Source organism: Loxodonta africana, chromosome 13 (genome assembly GCF_030014295.1).
Source record: "Loxodonta africana isolate mLoxAfr1 chromosome 13, mLoxAfr1.hap2, whole genome shotgun sequence".
NCBI lineage: Eukaryota > Metazoa > Chordata > Mammalia > Proboscidea > Elephantidae > Loxodonta > Loxodonta africana.
In genome coordinates, this window is record NC_087354.1 from 38,325,542 (window position 1) to 38,344,583 (window position 19,042).

At 37.6% G+C, this 19,042-nt stretch overlaps 1 protein-coding gene across 4 annotated transcripts in view; it reads left to right on the forward strand.

Annotated features, from left to right (window-relative positions):
• Positions 1-19,042, forward strand: part of UBE2Q2 (ubiquitin conjugating enzyme E2 Q2) — an 85,821-nt gene that overhangs the window by 50,402 nt on the left and 16,377 nt on the right. For all 4 annotated transcript variants that reach the window (XM_064267218.1, XM_064267219.1, XM_064267216.1 and 1 more), the window contains one exon: positions 7,943-8,001. In XM_064267218.1, the coding sequence (XP_064123288.1) occupies positions 7,943-8,001 (59 nt within the window). The remainder of the gene's footprint in view (positions 1-7,942; positions 8,002-19,042) is intronic.

A 19,042-nucleotide genomic window follows, 5' to 3' on the forward strand; every position in this document is an offset into this window, starting at 1 on the left:
GGAGAATTACAGTATTCATGATATGGAATACAGTTATGTGCACCAAAAAGGGAGAATCTTGAACACAGTTGAAAAGAAACCAGACTACAAAACACATCATTCCATTTCTATAGAGTTAAAAAAAATAGGTAAAAACGTTCTCAGCGGAGGCAGTGTCACCTCCTGGGGCGAAAATTGGTCCTTGGAGAGAAATACCTTAGACATGACAATGATTTGTGGCCCTCCAAAAGAAAACAGAACATAAACAGGTATATAGTACATTTTTCAAACATTATCTCATGAGAAGGGGGCAATGAGGAAAAAATATTTCTAAAAAGTCTTCTTATAGAGGAATAATGAGAAAAAAAAAGCTGAGAAACACTGATTTCTGGATTAATACTTGGGCTGTAAAGCTATCAAGAAAAGCAGAGATAGGATTACCATCCAGGTTAGCATAGTGAGTGTGTCCGGGTCGAAGGGAGGGGGTCGAAGGGAGGGGGTCGAAGGGAGGGGGTCAAAGGGAGGGGGTCAAAGGGAGGGGGTCGAAAGGGACATCTCGGGAGCTTGGATACTGGCTCTTACTTCTTGACCAGGGTGGTGATTTACATGGACTTACTTTGCAATAACTTGTTTTAATGTGTACATTTCGATATTAGGCACTTTTTTGAATTGGTGTTTTATATTAAGTAATAAAGTTTTTTTAATGATAAAAATAAAGATTAAAAAAGAATAGCAATGGAATCTAAATAAAATAATGATTTTAATATGAAATCTAGATAAAATCTAATAGCCTTAAATCTTTAAAATATTGAACGCTTTGGTCAAAAAGGAGTCTTGGTGGTGCAGTGGTTAAGTGTTTGGCTCCTAACAGAAAGGTCAGCGGTTAGAACCCACCAGCTGCTCCGCAGGAGAAAGATGTGGCAGTCTGGTTCTGTAAAGATTACAGCCTTGGAAACCCCATGGCGGCAGTTCTGCTGTGCCTGATAGGGTTTTACTTTGAGTTGGAACCAATTCAGTGGCAATAGTTGTTCAAAGAAGTTTAGGAAGTGTTTCTAAGGAATTATACTTGAATTGTATGATGTTTCTTTTTGACGTCTTCTCAGTTGAGAAGAAAATTTATGCAACAATTGTTTTGTAGATTTTCTTTTTCCATTTCAATTCGGTAGACTTGTCAATGCATCAGGTACTACAGAAGGGCTTGAGGATATGGAGACATCTAAAATATGACCCCTGATCTTCAAAAGCCTGTGGTTGTTCAGGGAAGAAATCAGTGTGATGAAGGCTGTAGAGCTTTGGAGGTCATGATGAAGGGTGTGGGATTGTACCTTTATGCATTAAAGAGCCACTTAGGGGCTTTTATGCAGGGGCATGATTGATTCGATCGACTTTTTTCTTTTTTTTTAAAATAAGAATGATTCTGGACTGTGACTTCTGATGCCAGAAGGAAGGGCCTTTGCTAGGGTTAGAGTATTTCTTAAAAGACCTGGGAAGAATGTGATTATCCTGAGCCAACTAACATGAGGAAGACATTAAACTGATTTGCCAAGTTAATAGTATCAGGATTCATAGACTTTAGAGGATAGCAGGTATGACTCAGAAAGAAGGATTCACAGGAAGGAGTCAGAACAATATTTATGGCTTTGGATATCCATGGTGACAACCCAAGAAGCATGAATAATAAGAAAATGGAGCTTGAGATATGGATGGGGATGGGGGAGCAAGAAGGAATGGGACCCTTTAGATTGCTGGCAACTTGTTAGGTCCTTGTGCTTTGCTTTTAAGGCAGTGGGGTTCCAGCTTTTCAGCCACATCTGAATTACTTAGTTGAATACTAAGGCATTACTTTAAGAGGAGTTTATATAGAGAAATTTGAGGTTTGTATAGAGAACAGTAGCCAGGTTTGGGAAGGGATTCCATTCCATATCCTAAGATAGTTGGTTAAATTGTGGATTTGAAAAGGAGACCATGGGGTTTCCTAATAGCCTGTCTACAATTATTTGAAGGTCTGTATATTTGGAGGCCTAGTGGTGTAGTGGTTAAGAGCTCAGCTGCTAACCAAAAGGTCGACAGTTCAAATTCACCAGCCATTCCTTGGAAACCCTATGGGGCAGTTCTCTGTCCTATGGGGTTGTTACGAGTCAGAACTGACTTGATGGCATCTAACAACAACCCCATGTTTGGAAGCATTAATTTGACTTGTTCTTTATGGGTACAAGGCATAAAAGTAGAACTAATAAGTTAATAAGGAGGCGATTCTAAACTCAGTATAGGAATGGTTTATAAAGAGTCATCCAGTGATGTAGTCTTTCAAAAATAGAATGTTCCTTCGAAGATAAATCACTTGGCACTAATATATTTGAAGAAAAATCAGATAAAAGAGTTAAAAAAATGAAGAAACCTTAAGAATCATGTGGGACTTATCAAGAGAAATAACCTATGAGTGATTGGAGTACCAGAACAGGGAGGGATAACAGTAAATACAGAGAGAATTGTTGAAGATTGTTGGCAGAAAACTTCCCTGATACCGTGAAAGATGAGACACTATCTAGCCAAGATGCTCATCGAACTCCACGTAAGGTAGATCTGAAAAGAAAGTTGCCAAGACATATTATAACCAAACTTGCGAAAACCAAAGATAAAGAGAGAATTGTTAGAGCAGCGAGGGATAAACGAAAAGTCACCTACAAAGGAGAGCCAATAATAACCTCGGACTACTCGGCAGAAACCAAGCAGCCAAGAAGGCAATGGGATGACATATTTAAAAAAATTGAAGGGAGAAAATTGCCTGCCAAGAATCATATATCCATCAAAACTGTCTCTTAAATATGAAGGTGAAATTAAGACATTTCCGGATAAACACAAGTTTAGGGGAGTCGTAAAACCGAACCAAGACTACAAGAAATACTAAAGGGAGTTCTTTGGTTAGAAAATCAATAAACAGGTATCGACCCAAGACTAGATCACTGGGCAGAGCAACCAGAAGTCAACCCAGACAGGGAAATCCAAAAAACAAAGCAAGATTATAAAAAAAAAAAGCTCAAAACAGGATAACAGCGATGTTATTATATAAAAGAAGAAAACATTAGAATAATAAAAAGGGACTAAGAAATGTAATCATACACCTTCCATATGGCCCCAAAACAGTTAAATGGGGAAAAGACAGTCTTTTTAACAAATGGTGCTGGCATAACTGGATATCCATCTGCAAAAAAATGAAACAAGACCCATACCTCACTCCATGCACAAAAACGAACTAAAAATGGATTAAAGACCCAAATATAAAATCTAAAACCATAAAGATTATGGAAGGAAAAATAGGAACAATGTTAGGAGCCCTAATACATGGCATAAACAGTATATAAAACATTATTAAGAGTGCAGAAGAAAAACTAGGTAACTGGGAGCTCCTAAAAATCAAACACCTATGCTCATCCAAAGACGTCACCAAAAGAGTAGAAAGACTACCTACAGACTGGGAAAAAGTTTTTAGCTTTGACATTTCCGATCAGCGTCTGAGCTCTGAAATCTACATGATACTGCAAAAACTCAACTACAAAAAGACAACCCTATTATAAAATGGGCAAAAGATATGAATAGACACTTCACTAAAGAAGACATTCAGGTAGCTAACAGATACATGAGGAAATGTTCTCGATCATTAGCCGTTAGAGAAATGCAGATCAAAACTACAATGAGATTTCATCTCACTCCAGTGAGGCTGGCATTAATCCAAAAAACACAAAATAATAAATGTTGGAGAGGCTTTGGAGAGATTGGAACACTTCTACACTGCTGGTGGGAGTGTAAAACGGTACAACTAGTTTGGAAATCAATTTGGTGCTTCCTTAAAAAGCTAGAAATAGAGCTACCGTACGATCCAGCAATCCCACTCCTTGTCATTATAATACGTTGTCTTCTCAGGCCACCCTTTGAAATCTTCTGTTCAGTTCTTTTCCTTCTTCATCAGTTCTTCCTTTTGGTTTAGCTGCTCGACGTTCAAGAGCAAGTTTCAGAGTTTCCTCTGACATCCATCTTGGTCTTTTCTTTCTTTCCTGTCTTTTCAGTGACCTCTTGCTTTCTTCACGTATGATGTCCCTGATGTCATTCCACAATTCGTCTGGTCTTCGGTCACTGGTGTTCAAATGCATCAAATCTAGTGCTGCTGTAACAGAAATACCATAAGTGGATGGCTTTAACAAAGAGAAATTTATTCTCTCACAGTTTCGGAAGCTGGAAGTCTGGATTCAGGGAGCCAGCTCCTGCAGAAGGCTTTCTGTCTCTGTCAGCTTTGGGAGGAGGTCTTTGTCATCAGTCTTCCCCTGGGCTAGGAACGTCTCAGTCCAGGGACCCTGGGTCAGCCCAAAGAACACCTCTTTCTTGGTGGCATGACATCCCTATCTCTCTGCTCCCTTCTTTCTCCTTTTATCTCTTGTAAAATAAGAAGTGATTTGCCCACACTCACCCTAATCTTTTTAACATAACCTAATCTTGCCTCTTTGACCACAGGCAGAGATTAGGATTTACAACACTTAGGAAAATTACATCAGATTAAAAATGGAGGACAGCCATACAATACTGGGATTTTGGGGGGACACTATTCAATTGATGACAGTGTCCAAGACAGAATTTAGAAAAGAGAATTGTGCTTGGTAGCCTGAGATTAACTGAGGTTTCTTTTCTAGCTCATCTTCTCATGTATTTTTTATAAATCAGACAATCTTTTTCTTTTAATTGGAACAATTAGTCCATTTGTATTTCATGTTACTACTGATATTTGGGTTTACATCTACCATCTTATTGGTGCTCTTTAATTGTCCTTCTTGTTCCAGGCTGCTTTTTCCTCTTCTGTTTTTTTTTTTTTTAAATTTCAGTTTGCCATTTCCATTAGCTTAGTAATTATGTTCGTTTACTATACTTAACTACCTTAAATTGCAACTACAATACCATTGACTTCTCAGAGTTTAATATAAATTAAAATTTTTCCTTTTTCTGGTCGATGCAAGGACCTTAGAGCACTTTGACTCCATGTATCTTGTGCCAAATATGTGCTGCTGTTGTATGCATTTTAATTCTATAATTATCTAAAACCCTACACCGAATCATTACATAATTAGTCAATATTCATTTAGATCTACATATTTGCTCTTTTCATGGTCTTTAAGATTCCAACTTGGCTCATCTTTCTCCTTTCGGAAGAATTGTTCCTTTAGTGTGGATATGCCGATAGAAAAAATATCTTTATTTTTATTGTCCTTTTTTTTTTTTTTAAAACCTTCATTTTTGAAGAGTGTTTTCATTGGGTATAGACTTCTAGGATGGAAATTCCTTTCTTTCAGCATCTTGAAGATAGCATTCCCTTATCAGAGCCTCCATTATTTCTCTTGAAGTATTTATAATGCTTAAATCTTGTGAAGTCTTTGATTAATTTTGGAAATTCTCAACCATTATTTCTACAAATATTGTTTCTGTCTCCTTTTCTCTTCTCGTTTCAGGACTTTCCATATATGGAAAATCTTTTCAATATATTCCCCTATGTCTGTTTTTTTTTTCTGCATCTTCTACCTTTTTATCTCTCCTGTTTTCATTCTGGATGTTTTCTGACCTGTATGGAATCTCTCTTCAGCTAAGTGTATATGCTGTGGTTAAATGCATCCAGTAAGCTATTAATTTTAGTTACTGTATTTTTAAGTTTTGAATTTTTATCTGGTTTATTTTGATAATTAGTAGATCTCTGCCAGAGTTTTTAATCTCATGTTTTCTTTCCTTGCACATGTTCTGAATAATTAGAAACTTTGTGTCTGATAATTCTATTGTCCTGATTCCTTGTGGTTTTGTATCTGTTGTTTGCATCTCTTGTTTTCTGGTCGTGTTGTCTTTAAGTCTCATATGACTGGTTATTTTTAGTGGAGACATAAGAAATTGTAGGAGAAATTTGAAGCCTTGCATGATTTTATTTTCCAGAGAGGATTTATATTTCCTTCTCTCAGGCGTGGGCACTAGCAACCCAGGATCACCTAATCCAATCAGGGATTGAGATGATTTAAAGCTAGACTTCATCCTTTGTCAGTCAGGACAGTTTACAATTTGTTCTTCACGCTCACAACCTAAATTGTGGTAGACTTGTCAGAGCCGTCTCTCGGGTGGACCCTGAACTCCAGTTTTTGTTTCCCTAGCCTTGTGAGTCTGCGAGTTCTACTCAGCTTCTGTGTTCTTAGCTCTGTCATTGCTGCAGTTGTCCACCTTTTTTAGTTAGAGGATTGGTCTGAATTAAATAGTTTTATCATTATTGGAATGGGTTGTTTGTATACTCCTATTGGAAGGGAACCTCTTCTTACATTTAGTAATTTTTACCAAAACACCGTTCTGTTTGGGCCTGATCTTAGCTACATTTTTATTTGATTTGGTTTTTATTTTTGTTTTTGTTGCTGTTTTTACTTTTACGTTCCTCACTGTCAGATACTAGATGGACATACTCTTTTTAAATTTTATTAATTTTTGTTGTTGTTGAGAATATACACAGCAAAGCATACACCAACCAGTTCAACAGTTTTCTACGTGTACAATCGAATAACGCTGATTACATTCTTTGAGTTGTGCAATCATTTTCACCCTCCTGTTTTGAGTTGTTCATCCCCCATTAACATAAATTCACTGCCCCCTAAGGTTCCTGTTTAATCTTTCAAGTTGCTGTTGCCAATTTGATCCCACATAGATCTTAAAGGAGCATAATGCTCAAGGCAGACCTTTTTACTAGTTAAGCTAAAATATCATTTGGTTTTAAGAAGAATTCAGGGGATATTCTTGGTTTAAGGTTTAAAGGTTATCTCAGGCCAATAGTTGCAGGGATTTATCCAGCCTCCATGGCTCCAGAAAGTCTGGAGTCCACGAGAATTTGAAATTCTGTTTTGCTTTTTCCCTCTTTGGATCAGGATTCTTGTGTAGAATTTTTAATCAAAATGTTCAGTAATGGTAGCCGGTACTATCCAGTTCTTGTGATTTCATGATGAAAGAGCCAGTTATTCATGGAGGCAATTAGCCACACATTCCATTTCCTTTTTCTATTCCTGACTCTCCTTCCTTCTCTGTTGCTCCAGGTGAATTGTGCCTTGGAATGCTACTTGCAAGCTGTTAAGACCCCAGGCACTTTGAGATGAACCAGAAAGTAGAACAGAAACACGTTATTAGGCCAATTAACAGGAATGTCCCATGAATTCATGACCCTAAACCTCAAACCAAGGAACCAAGTCCTATGCAGTGTTAGGTTGCACATAAGCAGCCTTAGCAGCTACTTTGTTGTTGTTGTTGTTGGATCATACAACTTTGGTCAATTCAGCTTTTTACAGGTGTACTACTTATTGACAGCACTTAAAAAAATTGGCTGTGTAATACTACCCTTAATCAATGTGATTCTTCCGTAACTGTAAACTGAAACTCAGTACTCCATATACAATAACTCCCCCTCCTCCCACCTCCAGGAACCACTGATGAACTTTGGACGCTATACATTTGCCTTTTCTTGTGTTTTTATATAAGTGAGATCATACAACATTTGTCCTTTTGTGATTGGCTTATTTCACTGAGCCTAATATCTTCCAGCTCCATCCATATTGTAGCATATATCAAGACTTCATTTCTCCTACTGGCTGAGTAGTATTCCACTGTATGTACGTGCCACATTTTGTTTATCCATTCATCTGTTGATGGGCGTTTAGGTTATTTCCACCTTTTGGCTACTGTGATTAGTGCTGTCATGAACATTGGTGTACAAGTATCTGTTTGAATCTTTGCTTTCAAGTCTTTTGGGTGTATACCTATGAGTGGAATTACTGGGTCATTTTATTTTTTTTTTTATGGTAGTTCTATTTTTAGGTTTTTGAAGAACTGCCACACTGTTTTCCACAGTGGCTGTTAAATGTACATATTCTTAAGAGTGTTCTTAAAATTGTATTTATTTATTTCTCAGGATAACTTTCCATTTGATCCTCCATTTGTTCGAGTGGTGTTACCTGTTCTCTCAGGAGGGTAAGTTGATATGATCATTTTATCTGTGTACATCAGAATCATTCAGAGGGCTGATTAAAACACAGATTGCGAGGCCTTATTCCAGGGTTTCTGATCTAGTAGGTCTGGGATGGGGCCTGACAATTCCCATTTTTAAGAAGATTCTAGGGTTTAGATGAAGCTGTAATCAGTAAATGGTTCCCACATGCCTGTGATCCTGATTACTACTTCTAGGTTATTTTCTGTTCAAACCCTGATTCAAAGGGGGAAAAAAAAAATAATCAAGGAAAAGAAATATAAAAAGATTTTATAAGTTGGGGATAAATGTATCCAAATATTTTTATCAGATCATTTTGAAATTTGATGTAAAATTGGCTAGCATAGATTTTTTAAGTTTTCTTGTGAGAAATTTCCAGGGCAGTAGTTTTAAGAATTTATGATCTTGAGCAGTTTACCACCTAGTTGCTGAGACAGACACATGAAGTTATAAATAATGCCATTTTCAGTTTTAAAGTCTTTTGTATACTTCATTGATCCTTTTTGCCATAATTCAGTTATTATTCCCGTTATGTATTCAGATGAACTATTTGAATAAGTGAGCTTGTGATTTATCCAAATAACTCTTCTGACTTCTAATAATAATATAAAAGGAGATTAAAAGTAGTAAATACTCCATTGATTGTCAGATGCTAAGTATGGACTTAAGTTCTCTGAGGCTAAAAGAGAAATGAGTTGCTTTTGGCAGTAGTGGTTTAAGAAGACTTCATGAAGTAGGTGTGAGTCTAAGCTGGGCCTTGAAATATGAGTTGGTCTTGTTGGGTGGTGGAAGTTAAGGAAAATTTTCCTCATAGGTGAAGAAGCAGACACAATCACATATCTAGGAAAGAGCATGATGCATTTTATTCAGAGTATAGCAGACTGATTTGAGCTATAATATAAGGGGGTTAGGATTCATATACTAAGTAATTATGTTGGTATGGTATTATAATATTTGTAGTTTTAGAGGACTGTGGATCGGTGAGGATGTTTTTTCTTTTTCCTGGTGAGAAACCTAGGGTAACTCAAATCGTTAGTTTTGAATTTATCTTTCACTGGTTCAGGAATAGTGGGATAACAGTAGAGAATGTTTTACAAGGATAAATACGGTGATAATGGAAGAGACAAGACAAATTATACTCATAAAGCCTAGATGGTTGTGAGTGAAGAGTTGAGGAGTTGAATATGGTGTGGTAGTAATGGTAATGGAAAGATGAATGAAGTATGAAAGCTAATTTGAGATAGAATCATAATGAGTTAGTCTTTACAGCCAACTATTAGTGAGGAGGAAGAATTATTGACTGACGGGAAGAACAAAAAATGTGAAAGACTGATAAAACACAGGACTTGAAATCTCAGAATCAAACTAAAGTGTATGCATTGCATGATTCAGGACAAAATGAGCAGTTTTTGTCCCATATGTTGTATATCCCCACATCTCCTTTAGCTACTGTCTTATTTCTGTTTCTTTTCATAGCCAGACTCTCTTTGTTGAATTTATAATTACAAAATGATAAAATTCACCCTTTTAAAGTGTACAGTTCAGTGGACTTTAGTGTATTTATAGAGTTGTGCAACCATCACCATTACTTATTTCAGAACATTTTCATTACCCTAAAAAGAAACCCTATGCCCAGTAATAGTCACTCCCCGACCCCCCACCCTCAGCCCCTGGTCACTACAAATGTACTTTCTCTCTCTGTGGATTTACCTATACTGAACATTTTATATGAAGGGATTCATACAAAATGTGGCCTTCTGTGACTGGCTTCTTTTACTTAGCATAATGTTTTTAAGGTTCATCCATGTGGTAGCATGTACCAGTAGTTCGTTCCTTTTTATAGCTAAATAATATTCTGTTGTATGGATACACCACATTTTATTTATCTGTGGACGTTGGGTTGTTTCCATGCTTTAGCTCTTGTGAATAATGTTGCTGTGTATACTGGTTTACAAGTATCTGTTCGAGTACCTGTTTATTTATCTGTCTACTTATCTATTTATCCGTTCACTTATTGAAGGACATTTGGTTGAGTATATACCTAGAAGTGAAACTGCTGGGTCATATCGTAAATTTATGTTTAACTTTTTGATGAACTGCCAAACTGTTTTCCAAAGTGGGTGTACCAGTTTGTGAAATTTCCACCAGCAAAGCGTGCATACCCGAACTCTTCACTTCCTATAGAAAGAGACTTTGCGGTCTCTCTTACTGGCAGCTCCTTGTCCATTTAACTTCTGTAAGTTGGAGTCCTTCAGAATTTGTTCCTGGGTCCTTGCTTTTTGTTTTTTTCCCTTCCAACTTTCTCCCTAGATAATCTTATCCATTCCATTGTTTTTGTTTTTTAATTGAAAATTTTATTGAGGTAATTGTAGATTCACATGCAGTTACAAGAACTAATGCAGAGAGATCCCTTGTATACTTTGCCCAGTTTCCCCAGTGGTAACATATATTGCAAAACTATAATATGATATCACAACCAGAATATTGACATTAGTTAGTATACTCCACAGATCTTATTCAGATTTCCCCTGTTTCATTTGTAACTTGTGTATGTGTATATTAATTCTGTACAACTTGATTACTTGAGTGGGTTTGTATGCCCACTACTGTAGTCAAGATACTGAACAGTTGAAAAACTACAAGGTTGCCCTTTTGAATCGCAGCCCCCTCCCTCTAGTGCTCCCTCTCCTCTCAACACCTGACAATCACTAATCGGTCTTGAATTTCTAATGTTTTATCATTTCAAAAATATTTATACGAATGGTATCATACTTTTTTGGATTGTAACCTTTAGGAATTGGCTTTTGGCGTGGAGACAACATTTGACCTCCTCCCTTCACGAGGTGGGGGGAAGGAGAATCAAGATCAACAGCCCAAGGGTGATTACTGTGAGGTGGAGGTCAGACATGCCTCCTCTTGCCACCATCTTTACCAATTCTGACACCAACCTTCCTTCCCACAGTACTCCCTGCTTCTCTGCTGGGTTCACTAATTCACTGCAGTGGCCACACAGAAATCACAGACAATACTCAAGATTATGGGGTTTATTATGGTAGTAACAGTTACAGTTGAGGCTTAGAAACACTCAGGCTACAGTTCTGTCAGGACAGCCTCTTCCCAGCCGTGCTCGTTGGCATGCCCCTCCTGGCCCTAGGCCTTTGCCCAAAGGCGCTTAGCTTTCTCTCTCTGTGGTCTGGGAAGCCCACCACGCAGTCTCCTGCTGCCATTTTTCGCTGCCTTCAGTGTTTTAACACCCTTTCTCTCTGTCTCCTGGTCCCAGGAGCTTCTCAGTGCAGGAGTCCTGGGTACAGAGGACGCACTTGCCACTCTTGGCTGTTCTTCTTTGGTAATGGTGGGATATCCTTTCTTTTCCTGCCTCTGGGATTGCTCACCTTAAGCACAATGGGATGACAAAACTGACCAGTCCCTTTGGTGGGCTACAGTTACCATATCTGCACAGTTCTGCCCAATCACTTGGGTGGAAGTTATAAGACCATGGCTAGAAAGGCTACACAAAAGTGAGCTGTCATACCACAGCTTTTTTCAGTCATCATACTTCCCTGGAGATTCATCTAAGTTGTTGTGTATATCACTAGTTACTTTCTTTTTGCTGCTGAGTAATAGTCTTTTTTTTTAAATTGTGCTTTAGGTGAAAGTTTACAGAGCAAATTGGTTTCTCATTAAACAATTAATACACAAATTGTTTTGTGACTTTGGTTGCCAACCCTGCAATGTGTCAACATTCTCCCTTTCTTGCCTCCAGGTTCCCCATTTCCATCCATCTTACTTTCCTGCCCCTTCCTGGCTTCTTGTCTTTGCTTTTGGGCCTGGTTGAACTACGTATGTTATTGTTTGTTTTATAGGCCATCTAACCTTTGGCTGAAGGTTGAACTACAGGAGTGACTTCAATACTGAGCTAAAAGGGTGTCCGGGAACCATACTCTCAGGGTTTTCCCAGTCTCTGTCAGACCAGTGAGTCTGGTCTATTTTTGTGCATTTGAATTTTGTTCTATGTTTTTCTCCAGCTCTGTCCAGGACCCTCTGTTGTGATCCATGCCAAAGTTGTGAGGGTGGTAGTCGGGCACTATCTAGTTGTGCTGGACTCAGGCTGTGGTAGTTGTGGTCCATTATTCCTTTGGGCTAATCTTTCCCTTGTGTCTCTGGTCTTCTTCATTCTCCTTTGCTCCAGACGAGATGGGACCAATAGATGTATCTTAGATGGCCCCTCACAAGCTTTTAAGACCCCAGATGCTACTCGCCAAAGTAGAATTTAGAACATTTTCTTTATAAACTGTTAAGACAATTGAGCTAGCTCTCCCCCCAGACCATGGTCCCCAGCCCTCACCTCAGTAACTCAGTTCCTCAGGGAGTTTGAATGTGTCCATAAAGTTCCATGACTTTGTCTTGGTCAGGTTGTGCTGACTTACCCAGTATTAGGTACTGTCTTAACCCTTCACCAAAGTTACCACTTATTTATTGTCTAGTTAGTGTTTTGCTGAGTAGTATTCTTGGTGTGTATGTACCGGTGTTTAACCATTAGCCTGCCGAAGGACTTCTGGACTGATTCCATTTTTTGGTTATTACAAATAAAGCTGCTATGAGTATTTGTGTAGAGGTTTTTGTGTAGATGTGTTTTCATTGGAATAAATGTCTAGGAATGCAATTGCAGGGTCATATTGTACTTGGGTATTTTGTTTTTAAAGAAGCTGCTAAACCGTTTCCAGAGTGGCTTTACCACCTTACGTTTTTACCAGCAGTGTACAAGTGATCCAGCTTTGGTGTTGCCACTTGTCTGTTTTAGCCATTCTGATAGGAATATAGTGATTTCTCATTGTGGTTTGAACTTGTGCTTCCCTAATGTGTGTTACCTAATGTTGAATATCTTTTCGTATGCTTATTTGGCAACTTTGTATACCTTTTGCTGAAATATCTCTGTCTTTTGCCCAGATTCTAATTGGATTGTTATTTTACTGTTTAATTATTTTTGAAATTAATAGACGTTTTTGGGAACAATTTTAGGTTTATAGAAAAATTATGCAGAAAGTACAGAGAGCTCATGTATAAACCTCCCCCAACACACACTGTTGTTAATACTAACATCTCTTAATATTAATGTGTTGCATTTGTGTGGTACATTTGTTCAAATTGATGAACCAATGCTGAGACATTATTACTAACTAAAGTCCCTGGAGAAGGACATCATGCTTGGTAAGGTAGAGAGAGTCGTGGAAGAAGAGGAAGACCTTTGACGAGATGAATTGACAGGGTAGCTGCAACAATAAGCTCAAATATAGCAACAAATGTGAGGATGGTGCAAGACTGAACCAAACAGTGTTTCATTCTGTTGTACATAGACTTTAGGGTCTGTTGTACTTATAGAACCCACTGGACAGCACTTAACAACAAAGTCCATAGTTTACAGTTAGGGCTCAGTAATTTAATTAGGTTGTATGGTTCTCTGGGTTTCGACAAATGTATAATGTCAGTGTATCCACCATTACAGTATGATATAGAAGTTTCACTGCTGTGCCAATCCCCTGTGCTCTAGGTATTCTTCCTTCCCCTCCTTTCCAATTCCTGATCTTTTTACTGTGTTTTTTGCCTTTTCCAGAATATCATATAGTTGAAATTATGCAGTATGTAGTCTTTTCAGCCTGGCTTCTTTCAATGGAAATATGCATTTGAAGTTCCTCCATGTTTTTTTATTATTTTTAGCTCATTTCTTTTTATCGTGGAATAATATTCCATTGTACAGATGTATCACAGTCTGTTTATTCACCTATTGAAGGACATGTTGGTTGCTTCCAAGTTTTGGAAATTATGAATAAAGCTGCTGTAAACATTTGTATGCAGGTTTTTTTGTGGACATGTTTTCAACTCATTTTGGTAAATTCAAAGGTATGCCATTGCTGGATAGTATGGTAAGACTATGTTTTGCTTTGTGAGAACCTGCCCAGTGCTGTCTGCCAAAATGGCTGTATCATTTTGCATTCCCAACAGCAAGAAATGAGAGTTCGAATTGCTGCACATCCGCACTACTATTTGATGTAATCACTGTTTTTGGACTTTAGCCATTCTAATAGATACATAGTGGCATCTCATTGTTTTGATTTGCAGTTCCCTAATGACATGTGATTTTGAACATCTTTTCATATGCTTATTTGCCATCTCTATATCTTGTTTGGAAACCCTGGTGGCGTAGTGGTTAAGTGTTACAGCTGCTAACCAAAAGGTTGGCAGTTCGAATCCACCAGGCGCTCCTTGGAAACTGTAGGGAGCAGTTCTACTCTGTCGCATAGGGTCGCTGTGAGTCAGAATCAGCTTGATGGCAATGGGTTTTATATCTTGTTTGGTGAGATGCCTGTTTAGATCTTTTGCTCTGTTGTTTTCTTATTGTTGAGCTTTGATAGTTCTTTGTGTGTGTATATATATATTTCTTTACATATATTTTAGACACAAGTCCTTTATGAGATACATATTTTGCAGATATTTTCATTTTCTTGACAGTGTCTTCACAGAGAAGAAGTTTTTGATTTTATTGAAGCTCAGCTATCAATTTTTTCTTTTATGGATCCTGTTTTTGGTGTTGTGTCTAAAATCTCACAACCAAACCCAAGGTCACCTAGATTTTCTTGTGTGTTATCTTTAGATGTTTTATAGTTTTGCCTTTTATGTATAGTTCTCTGATCCATTTTGAGGTAATTTTTGTGACAAGCGTAAGGTCTTTTTTTTTTTTTTTGCATGTGATTGTCCAGTTGTTCCAGTACCATTTGTTGGAAAGACGATCCTTTATACTCTGTTGAATTGCCTTTGCTCCTTTGTCAAAGATGAATTGACTGTATTTGTGTGGGTCTATTTCTGGGCCCTCTGTTCTGTTCTGTTCTGTTGATCTGTTTGTCTATTGTTCTGCCAGAAAACGTTATCTTGATTACTGTAGCTTAATAGTAAGTCTTAAAGTTGAGTAGTGTCAGCCTTTTGACTCTCTTCTACAATATTATGTTGGCTACTCTGAGTTTTTTTGTTTTTTTTCTTATAAACTTTAGAATCAGTCTGTCCATATCAACAGAATAACTTTCTGGGATTTTGACTGGGATTATGCTGATTCTGTAGATCAAGTTGGGAAAAATGGACATTTTAATGAACAATATTGAGTCTTCCTACCTATGAACATTAATATCTCCTATGTATTTAGTCTTTTTTATTTCTTTCATCAGAATTTTATTGTTTTTCTCAGGTAGATCTTGTGCAGGTTTTATTAGATTTATACCTAAGTATTTATTTCTTTTATTTATTTTTGGTGCTAATATAAATGGTGTTGCATGTTTCATTTCAAATTCCAGTTGGTCATTGCTGGCATATAGGAAAGCAGTTGACTTTTGTGTATTAACCTGGTATCCTGCAACCTTGCTATAACTGCTATTGCTTCTAGAATTTTTTTTGTTGATACTTAGAGATTTTCTACATAGACAATCATGTCATCTGCAAACAAGTACAGTTTATTTCTTCCTTCACAGCCTCTGTACCTCTTGAGAGTTCTTTATATACTGAGAATTCTTTATATATTCTAGATACTAGTTCTTTGTGAGATACATGGTTTTAAAACATTTTCTCCCAGTCTGTAGTTTGTCATTTCATCCTTTTAACAGAGTTTTTTGCGTAGTAAAAGTTTTTAGTTTTAATGAAGTCCAATTTATCTTTTTTTTTTTCCCTTTAATGGATTATGCTTTAGTGTCAAGTCTAAGAACTCTTTGCTTAGTCTTAGGTTCCAAAGAATTTCTCCTTTTCCTTTTTTTTGAATAGTTTTATAGTTTTACATTTAAGCCTGTGAATTAGTTTGAGCTGATTTTTGTATGTTGTGTAAGCTTTAGTTCAAGGTTCATTTTATATTGCCTGTAGATGTTTACTTGGTCTAGTACCATTTGTTGAAAAGGCTCCCTTGAGTGTTGTTGTGGATTGAATTATGAACCTCCAAAATATGTGTTGTAAATCCTAACCTCTATGCCTGTGGTCACTATGAGTGTGCAGTGGTTATAATCCTGTTTGGGAATTTGCTGTCTTTGTTGTTAATGAGGCAGGAGTAATACAGGGTGTATCTTGAGTGAATGAAAAGAGATTAAACAAGCCAGCAGAGAGATGGGGAAGACTGATGGCAAGCCACATAGAGATCTCCAAGGAACCAGAAAACAAGCTGAAGGATCAAGGACCTTCCCCCAGAGCCGACAGAGAGAGAAAGCCTTTCCTTATAGCCAGCACCCTGAATTTGGACTTCTAGCCTCTTAAACTGAGAAAATAAATTTCTATTTGTTAAGGCCATCCACTTGTGGTGTTTGTGTTATAGCAGCTAGATAACTAAAACAATTTGGTACCGAGAAGTAGGGGTGCTGCTCTTAACATACCTACGATGTGGAAATGGCTTTGGAATTGGGTAATGGGTAGAGGCTGAAGTAGTTTTAAGGTGTCTAATAGTAAAAACCCAGATTTTCTGGAAGAGACTATTGGTAGAATTATGGATGTCAAAGGCAAGTCTGGTGAGGGCTCAGAAGGCAGTGAGGAGAGCTATAGAGAAATTCTTTGTCCTCGTACAGAATACATATGGCAGCAGCAACAGAGTGTTGCTAGAAATATGGATGTTAAATATGCTTCTGGTGAGGCTTTAAAAGAAAATGTTGAACGTGTGATTGGACAGTGGAGGAAGGGCGATGCTTTTTATGCAGTGGCAAAGAACATGTCTGAAGTATGTTCAAATGTTTGGTGGAAGGTAGTAGAACTTGTAAGTGATGAACCTTGGATATCTGGCTGAGGAGATTCTAAGCAAGATCTTAAAGGGGCCATGTGGTTTCTCCTTGCTGGTTATAGTAAAACGTGAGAGGAAAGATATGGACTTAAAAATGAACTGAGCTTCTATCGTGGGTCTCATTATATAATGCAAATTCCAGCCCCTCTACCCTGAGGTCTGTGGATATCACAGAGTGATCACAAGGTATTATGCAGTGGGTCTTTCTGACTCGACAGGTCTCCACACCAGAGTCACCTCATCACCTCACCTAAGATGTTATTTAGGTGTGGTTTGGAATTCTTGTCAAAGGCACTTAAATTCTAAATTTTTTTTTTTCTTTAAAGAGATTATCTCCCAGGAACCCAAGACAAAGACCAAATTCTTTGGGTAAAGTTAATGTAAATCCCACAGGGAGGTTAGCTAGCAACCTTGTAGTAAAATAACAAGTATAAATTGAATGCCTGAACAGGCTCACAAGCTTAGGATACTGTTTGCAATAGAACTTTGGGGACTGAAGTTTTTTTAAATTAAAAATATTCCTGTACCTTTGTATATAGCAAATTTTCCTTAGATGACCCTTAGGTTATTCCTATTTTTTTAATAGTATTCTTGAATTGTCTCAGTATTCAGCAGGAACTCTTTGGAGACAAAGAGTAGTAAGGGTTTGGAACACGTTGATTTGCCACCAAAAAAAAAAAAAAAACCTTATTGCTGTCGAGTCAATTACGACTCATAGTGACCCTATAGGATGGAGTAGAACTGCCCCATAGGGTTTCCAGGGAGCGCCTGGTGGATTTGAACTGCTGACCTTTTAGTTAGCCGTAGCTCTTAACCACTATACTACCACGTTGATTTGAGACATGGATAAAATGAATGTTATTCAATGCAGAGAGAGAACTCTGACCACTTTTAGGTGTTGTAAATGCTACTGATAGTGTATGTTAAGGAAAAGTTTACTTATCTCGTTTTTTGTGTAGGTACTGGAATTACTTCTGTCTTTTTTTGTGTTTATACAGCCAGTGAATATTTGTGTAGCAATTATGTGCTTGTAGAAAATGCACTTTCTTTTGGCTGCAAAAACTTCTCTCCGTCCCGCCTACAAGACTTCCCCAAAAAGGAAGAGTTGGGGCACTAAAAGGAAAGGCGGTAGTGGTTGGATAATGGGTAACTCATGTGCACGACATATATCCTTTTCCTAAAACAAGCCCCACTTCACCTTCAACATTTCTGAACTGTAAGGATCAAGTATGGTGTTAACTCATTAACAGATTACTAGACTTTGAGTAAATCCTGGAGAAATAAAAATGTAAGTGAGAACTTGGATCTTCTAATTCTGTTAAATCAGTAATGGCTTATTTAAAGCTCACTAAGGACCTGTGATATTCAGATGACACAACTTGCTTGCCTAGTGGCAAGTCACTAGGGAGTGTCACCAGACCATAACTGGGTGACACTGTTAGAGAGGGTGACACCAAAATGACTGTGTCTATAAAACTTCTGTAGTGTTTCCATAGAAATTTATTATTTTTTAATAAAAATATCCCTGTAGTTAATTATAGCAACAAAATTTTTGTAAGCCCAGTTTCTATGTAGCAATATACCTACAAAGCTAAAACTACTATGCTGATTGACTTTTTGAACGTTTTAATGCTCTCAAGTCAGAGCTGTCATGTACTATTCAATTACAGTGATGCATCGAATCAAGATTTCATCTGCATGAGCTACAAGCACAGAGTTGTTTTTGTTGCTGCTGCCGGTGTTTTTATAGTCGCTGATTTTGTCAAGTTTTCTGGTGTTTTAGCTACAATATTGTGGTAATTACATGGGGGGGGGTTGACACCATGAGTTACTGCGCTGGGTAACACTAACCGTAATGACACCACTGTGCTTGCCAGAAACGAACACGACTTGACACACTTAATGGTGGTCAAAGACTACAGCCTTCAGTATGGATTATACCTGAATGAAAGAAAACGAAAGTCCTCATAACTGGACTGATAAACAGCATCATGATAAATGAAGAAATTGAAGTTGTCAGAAATTTAATTCTACTTGGACCAACAATCAACATCAATGGAAGAAGCAGTCAAGAAATCACTTGATGTATTATTACATTGAGCAAATCTGCAAAAGACCTCTTTAAGGTTTTAAAAAGCAAAGATGTCATTTTGGTAACTAAGGTGTGCCTGACCAAGCCATGGTCTTTTCAACAGCTTCATGTGCATGTGAATGCTGGATAGTGAAAGAGG